General features: G+C 31.1%; 1 protein-coding gene across 3 annotated transcripts in view; it reads right to left on the bottom strand.

Annotated features, from left to right (window-relative positions):
- Window positions 1-1800: 1800 nt before the first annotated feature.
- Window positions 1801-8910, bottom strand: part of LOC126821926 (uncharacterized) — a 143978-nt gene continuing 136868 nt past the window's right edge. For all 3 annotated transcript variants that reach the window (XM_050550557.2, XM_050550559.2, XM_050550558.2), the window contains one exon: window positions 1801-8377. In XM_050550557.2, coding sequence (XP_050406514.2) covers window positions 8173-8377 — 205 coding nt within the window. In that variant the 3' untranslated portion in view covers window positions 1801-8172. The remainder of the gene's footprint in view (window positions 8378-8910) is intronic.

Genomic DNA, 8910 nt, shown 5'->3' with positions numbered 1-8910 from the left:
TCCACACGTTGTAATAATAATAATAATTATAGTTGTACTAAAATGGAGTTGCCTCCCTTATATCACAAATAAACACCCTCACAAATAATTTCAATAGGCAATTTATGCTTTAAAAGAAATGAAATGAAATTGGGTTAAACGTCCTACTGTTCTGCTCCGTGCTTTAAAAGAACAATAACATTTTTGCATCAATTTAAAAAATTAAAATGTTTGATAATAAATTGCTGCTATTTATTTCGCCTGAAATATGCAATTTATAGGCTACCCGTATGGTTAGTGGTTATATTCCCAAGGTTATCAATACAATAATTGTAAATGTTGCTTATTGTTTTGTTTAGCCACCTTTTGTGTCACCCTTATTTCAGCTGCAGTTTTTGCATTATGGTAAACCTGGAACTGGAAAAAAACCACAGCGCCCCACCACCATTATTTTGCTTAAATCTTAACAGCCGAATTAATTTAAATCAGAATGGTGTGAACTTGCCATCAGGGGTGGACTGGGCTATTGGACAAAAAATGAAAAAAATAATTTTGCCCAGTTCGTCTAAAAACCATTTTTCTGCTGAAACACCCGACCCCCTCCGACGCGGGAGCCCCGGCCGGTTCCCGGCCCCAATCCACCCCTGCTTGCCGTAAAGTCGATATAGTAACCATTGGCTATACGTACATGAAATTTCGATTTTTCATCTAATGTGGCCTTTAAAGGTTAATCCTTTAATGGTTACAATTAAGCATTTTCAGTTCCGTTTTGTGTCAAAATAAAATGGGGTTTAATGTTCTATATTTCTGCACTAACAGTGTGCTATGAGAAAATAGTTACCCTGACAACCAGCATTTTCACCCTTGTCTACTTCCAATTTCGACTACCAAGGCTTCTTTCAGGTGCACAATATTGTGAACACAAGACCTCAAAGTGAACATACTGCTGAAGATTTTTATGAAACTTTTAATATGGTCTTGATCACACATTAATACGCTAGTTATAACCCGACTGTTACCAAAGTTAGCTAATTCTAGCCAACGGATGTGAAGGCCTCTCCACTGTTTGGGATCTGAGACACTTTTTTCTTTTATTTCCCAAACAACTAATCTTCAATCATTTGTTTATTCTAAATTGATTGACAGGAAAATTCTTCACTTGGTCTATCACAATACCTTGGGACTAACATATGGTTCAATTTTATTTCAATAATTCGCTTACACGTAGGGGTCTTTAGCAGTGGGAGGAAACTGGAGGACCCAGAAAAAACCCACGAAGCTGAACAGATGACCCTACTCCTTGTCAGTACAACCGGGGAATCGATCAGAGAGAGAGAGATGTAGTTTTACTGCACTCAACACAAACTAGGCCTTTTCTGGACTAGCATATGGTGCAATTTTTTCTTTAATAATTGCAAGCATGTAGTCATCTTTAGCAGTGGGAGGAAACCGGAGGAACACTGTGAGGTTAGGAAGGCGACCCTACGTCCTATGTTGTCAGTATACCCTTTGCAGAGAGCGATTTAAGATATTGGGAGGAATCACAGGGCATGTTGAAAACTCAGGAGGTGAAGAAAGCGACTTACTTCTTGTCAAGTATAACATGGGATTTAGGACAAGTAGAAAACACACGAGTTTAAGGCGGCCATCCAACCCTATAATAACCTGTTAACCACGATTGCCAAATAGTGCTGAAACAAGAGCCATGGTTTAAGCCAATGTAATATATATGACATTGATTAGATGTAATCTATCAACAATGTCTGCTGCATCCAAATCTTAGGTTAAATATCCAATTCATAAAAGAAAACAAACACAAAATTATCCTTGTCTTTTTTTTATTTTCTAACTAGGTAATTCATTTATTAATTTTTTCTTAGCTTTTTTTTTTCTTCCTCGTGAAAATATTTAGCATAATATATTATATATTTTATACATTTATTAGAAATGATACATGTATTTGGGTTTCAATATAACCAAATAATTTTCATAATTTCTACATTATTCATCCAAAATGATAATGTATACGTATGAACACATCGTGGGGAGGGGCATACAATCAGAGCACTGTACCTGTTTTTGTGCCGTATTTCATAGTCGTTCATTAATGAGGTGAAAAAAGTGCATATCAAATTACAAATATAAAAATCTAAAATTTTTCAAAACTAATTATCTTTATGCTTTAAAAATATTTAAATTCTGCTTCATTTTCTTTTTTCTTTTCATGCAGAAATCCGAATAATACATTTTACATTTCAAATGAATGTATTTGCCACAAAACACCAAGCAAAAATTAAATTTTAACCAAAAAACAAGAAAAATACCAAGTGATACCGGTACCAAAAGAAATCTTAACTTAATAAATACTGAAGAAATAAAAAGACAACCAGAAAAAACTGACATTACACGGACATAAAAAGCATATGACACAAATTATCCTGATGTTTACCTGTATTTATATCTAAAGAAAATTGAAAGTAGAACTAATTATATTAATAGAAATTTTTAAAAGTTTTCATATAAAATTTCTAGACATTTGATGGCCAAATTTCCTAAACATTTTGTAGCATTCTAGCATGCATGATACCAATTTGAACTTCAAACTTGAAGCCCACATCTGATTATCTAAACAAACATGTGACTCGCTCTAAAACAAATTGAAGCCACGGGTTCCTAAACCCTTGAACCATCGGTTTGTTTTGGGGTTTGACTAGGAAAAGCATATAGTTACATCCTGTAATTCTTTAAATTTAAGAAAAAATCATACAAATGTATATATTTTTGGAAAGATCTTGAATTCCTCTATTCAGTGATATAAAATATTTTAACATTTTTTGTCATTTTTACTTATAGGTCATGACCATAGTCCGACGGTTAAAGGGTTAAGACCCTTCAGATTTCAAGCAAACTTACATAATATGAAATATATTAGTTAAGTCTATATTTGTGGTATATATATATATATAAATTAGTAGGTAGAACATAGATATGATAGATATAGACTAGAGGTAGTGGTACTTACATAGATAGAGAAATAACTGCCCTGAAAATAATGCTATATTATATACATTGTATAGTCGTTTCATCTTCACAACGTCAAGTTATTACAACATATTTATGGTACCATGACTATGTTAGCTGTTCTTGCTGCAATGTTGAAGTTATTGCAAAATACTTGTCATATTATCATGACAGTGTTCGGTATCTTTGCTGCAATGCAGAAGCTATTGGAATGACATCCAAAACTAACAAATTGCAACAATCACAGGGCTCGTTACAAATTTATGTCTCCAAGCAACTAAGTCTATTGACCATACCGTAAATGCATAACGTTAACTAAGTCTCTTTGTGAAATTGCATATTGTCAACTAAGTCTCTTCACCTAATAGTAATTGCATATTGTAAACTTCATCTACTCAGCTAACTTTGAAAGGTGTATATATATATATATATATATATATATATATATATATATATATATATATATATGACCATGTCAGCTAACACAGTCAAAGTATCAAAACACATTGTAACTGCATATTGTCAACTTCTTCTACTCAGCTAACTATTAAAGGTATATACACATATACCTTTCAATGACCATGTCGGCTAACACAGTCAAAGTATGAAAACACATGGTAACAACTTGATGTTGTGAAGATGGTGTCTGTTTTAATACGAGGAAAACCAGAAAAAGGGCAACAGTATCTGCACTAAAATATCAGTTATATATTTCTAGAAATAGAAATAGTAAACAATACAACATTAACAATTCTAACTGTAAAGACTTAATCCCATTAAAATATACATGCAAGATTTAAAATTCTAAAAATTCAGCACAACTCTCAAATCTTTTGAATTTAATATCACAACTTTGTTCAGAATTTTCCATTCATTATGCATATTCAGATTTGTAAGACACTTTATGCAAATTTAATTTTTTTTTTGTTACAAATCCTACATTTAAAAAAAAGAAAAAACAACAAACTTTTGGGAGCTTCAATTTTAGAATTCTATATCTTTTCTTTATACAAAGAATATTTACAACTTTTTAATCTTAACAACTGACTCGACTCATTGACTGACTAAAAGTCCTCACCAACAATACAACCCACACCTGTTGGAGAAATTTAAATAGAACTTCCATTATTCTGAATATATTAGAATAAGTCATATGATTCAAATAATGGCTCTTTCAGAGGGGCGCGATACAACCCTCCCACCATTCCATTATTCTGAATATATTAGAATAAGTCATATTCAAATAATGGCTCTTTCAGAAGGGAGCAATACAACCCTCCCTCCAGCATGTCTTCATACAAATTAATCGTAAAAAGTCGTTAATTTTAGATATTAGGATTGAATAAACTGGAATAAAAGATCGCTTACATGGCTATCAAAATATCTTTTTCCTATCTCTAAAGTACAAAAATTAATTTATAAATTTTTAAAATATACCTAATTTTTATTCGTACTATACTGTTATCCTCTGCCATTTTAATAATCCTGATAAATTATTACATGCATAGGCACTAAAATGCATGTGCATGTTCATTAACATGTATGTCTTAAGTCATACAATAAACAGTTTTATAACTGTCGCTGCACGATGTAAGAATCAAAATATATAAACGTGTCAGAAATGATAATTAATTCATATTAAATGATAAATATACTGTACCATTAATTAATACAATATCTAGGTCAATTATAAATAATGGCTGCCAAAATGTGTAACTTTTTCAATATTACACATTTAATCATTATCTATGAGAACTATATTTATAATAATAATATGATTATTTACATCATTGGTGAATTAATATCAAGTAATAAATATTTATGAATATTCATAACTGAGTAATAAATATTCATAATTGAGTAATACTCATAATTGAGTAATAAATACTCATACTTGAGTAATAAATACTCGTAATTGAGTAATAAATACTCGTAATTGAGTAATAAATACTCATAATTGAGTAATAAATATTCATAATCGAGTAACCCATACTCAATTTTGTGTACATTTATTACACAAGGCCTTATCGTGTTATAATGCACCATAATTCTAATAATAATATTATTGATACTAATTTTTGTAAGTACATGTACTGTAGATAAAATACTTTAACAAATTTCACACAAGACAAATTTCAACTGTTTTAATAATTAACAATGAAATCGCAAGTAGATTTTAAAATTTTTGGTGAAGAATAAAGCAGTTTAATTTGTTTAAATGCCTATATGTCTATCAGTAATTGTTTAATACTGTTAATATATAAAACACCTTGAAAATGGTTGCTCCACTACTAAATTAGCTACCCTTGATGAAGATCAAGCTATACCTGTCATTCTGAGATGAGTTTGATTAATTCCAGAAATGAAGTACTACAGGAGATTGTTGCTGAACTGTTGACATGGTAACTGACTCAATTATCCAGTAATACGACAGGCATAACTCCATCTATACTACTAAGGGTAGCTAGCATAGTCCCAGATCAAAGCCACAAGCCAAAATGTACATAAAATAGTATCCAAATTCATTTCAATTATTATTTTGTTTTAATTACAAAAATGATGCTCGTAAAGGTATAAAAATTGTTAAATAAATGATTTTAGCATAAAAATTGGATGACTTTATCAAAAAGTATGAAACTAATTTAATGAATTTTAATTGAGACATAAAACCAATGCCTCCATTGGATGAAATTAATATATATCGTAAATTTTAAAACCTATAAATTTTGATATCAACATAATCACTGATGATGAGACGGATCGAATGATTTCCGAGAACAAAATGATGAAAATTCTAATAATTATCAGACTTTGGATTGTTGCAATTTATTTTAATTTGGCAGTGACTAAGAAAAAATGAATTTATGAAATTATCTAATGAAATTATGGCACAAGTCATGCTGGACATTTATAAATGAAATTGGTGGGCTTATTATACGGATGAAAATGCTTTTGATGTATTTTAAAAAAATTTTAACTTACAATTTAAGTAAAATAAAAATATTAAAAATTCAAATTTACACAATTTATTTTTAGTATAAATTTGATTCATTTACAGTATTTAACAGGGTTCACATGTTTATCATTACCTTCCCTTGGCTCTTCTTCCTTCCATTTTATTCTAGGTAGATTAATTAGCAATATATAATCATTGTTATATAAAGCGTTAATATATATTGATGGCAATTTAAACCATATTTGGTAAGTTTTACCATATTTGGTAAGTTTAACCATATTTGGTAACTTTTACCATATTTTTTTGGGTATTATTTTAATACCATTTGTGTACTCTATGTGCATCACTACATCACAATACAGTTTGGGCCATCTTCATTTGCCCTATTGGTGCAGAAAAGTAGGACGTTAAACCCTAATTCATTTCACTTCACCATTTTGGTTTATATTCAATCATCACAACATTTCGCTATTAGTAACGACTGATGTTTTAAACAAAGCAGGGTATGCTTTCGTGAACACCAAATACCACTTTTCCAGTATATCGTAAGTCCATAAAGCTAAGATCTCGCATTTGGATCAGCTCACCTACAATTGGCAGGTGCTTGGCAGAAACCGGGTCCCTATCCAATTCTGGAACATCCAATGCCACCTATCCATTACCTTTCATGACCCGACAGTATTAAATTTTATTCTCTGTAGTACGCTATTCGAATACATCCATATTTTGTTGCGACACCGTCGACAACTTAGGGCCTTAGGCCTCTATTATAATAAGTATCTAGTCAAGACGTGAAACTATACAAGTTCCTTTCTTTAGACTTTTCTATCCTAGAATAATTCTATAAACAATCTTTAATTTGTTTATATTTTTAATATCTTACCAATATTAATCCTTATATAGGCATTGGTAGATAATATCTCTTATCTCGCTCTCTTTAACGTAATTCTTAATTCTATCAACTCTTTTAACGCTTTCCCAAATTCCAAAGGAGACTTTGTAGCGCACCCCTTTTCCACAATGTTAATGACACACAAGCGTTCAATCTACTACAACACTGGGAGCCAGGCATTCTTTGGAAAATGTTTAAACTCACGAGAGCAACTTCAAACTTATGTAGTCAAATAACCCATTTAGGTTAAAAGTACCACAATTTGAAGATTTCCGTCAACATGGAATTTCTTTCCATACAGGCCACCCCTGAGCCTCTTTCAACAACAACATACATTTAATGTATTTGTTGTTTTTTTCTATCACACATGTAATGCTACATGATCCATCATATTCTTATCCAACATGTGAACCACTGTTCTATCCTTAACCCCTCCTACTAGTTTATTTCTTTTTTTTTTTTAATTTACGATTTTCATAATTTTATTTATTTATCTGTATATATACATACTGTTATATTACTTATGTATGTATAACTCAATAACTTACAAGTATATGCACATCAATAATAACATCTATGTGTATTGAACACATATATTTTGTTTTATTTCAAACAAACTCCTAACAGGACATTTTTATTGCAATCCTTGTAGTTTGAAATAAATCAACAATTCTTGACACAAATATTTTACTGTATAATATATTCAGTCTTTATATCTAAAGTCTGTGTTTATCATAAATAAAACTATTTGTTCAGAGTTGTTGTTTTATAATTTATGCCTGGAAATAGGCTACCTTTTACAGATATGGTCAGGCACAAATCTCTCTGGTACCTGTCATAAAGTCCGGCAGAGATTTTCCGTTTCGGTGTTTTAGATACATGTCCGACATAAATTCAGTTGTGCCTCAGATTTTATTTCCAAGCCTGCTACTAAAGGATTTCAAAACAATTTGAGAATTCTTAATCCATTAACAAGTCTTACTTGAAAGAAAATGTAGCACAGGAGAAATTTTAAAATATGATTTACAGACATAAGATAAGCTTTTTATAGAATCATTAAAATTAGAATCTTACATTTACTTATCCTTAGTTTAATAAATCATATCGAAAAATTTCATTAGAACTAAATATTCCATTCAAGCCAGCACCAAATGATCATTTATAGCACAGGAGTTATTCCCCTTGAGAAAACAAATCATTTGAATTGCATTCCTCAAACATAACACAACCTATTGAGAGAAAAAAATTTGCACCATTTGAAATTAATTATATATGTACAATAAGCGTAGATCATATCTACGGCTATAATAATAAATCTGTATAATTATGCTGGAGGGGGGCCGCTAACGTATTTTAACTCCGGATTGATTGTAACAGAGAAGTTGGTAATTTTGTCGATGACGTCGGGATCCATGAGATAAACTAGACCTGCTGTCATAATGAGAGCTGCCAATTGTAGAGGACACGATGATAACCAGGATTTCTTTTTACTGGGTTTCGATTCAAGTTCTGCATCAACATCTAAATTACTGTAAAACAAAAATACAAAATGTTTATATTATTGTGGTTTAATGTCTCATCGACATTATGATATTTTTGAGACTAACATATGGTTTTTATGAGACTAACATGTGGTCATTTTGAGTTCAACGTATCATATGTATGAGACTAACACATGGTCATTTTGAGACTAAGATATGGTATTTATGAGACTACATATGGCATTTCTGAGACAAACATGGTACTTATGAGACTAACATAGTTATTTTGAGACTAAAATATGGTCACTTTGGGACTAAGATATGGTATTTATGAGACTAACATATGGCATTTATGGGACTAACATATGTTAATCTTTTTTTATGGTTATGTGTACAATACATGGTATGAACATTTTGTCCATACAGCAGCATTTCTACTTCCCTTTCTTGAGTTTCAACTGTCAAGGGTTCATTTATGTGCAGAGGAGGAACTGGGTTTTCATCCCATCCCAACGAGTAGTCATATATTTCTTGCCGCCAGACAGAACCCCTGATAAGAGAGAACCTGGTTGAATTAATCC

The sequence above is a fragment of the Patella vulgata genome, chromosome 5 (genome assembly GCF_932274485.2).
Source record: "Patella vulgata chromosome 5, xgPatVulg1.2, whole genome shotgun sequence".
NCBI classification, from domain to species: domain Eukaryota; kingdom Metazoa; phylum Mollusca; class Gastropoda; family Patellidae; genus Patella; species Patella vulgata.
Note: the sequence above shows the minus strand (reverse complement) of the source record. Positions and strands in the feature narration are given on the sequence as shown.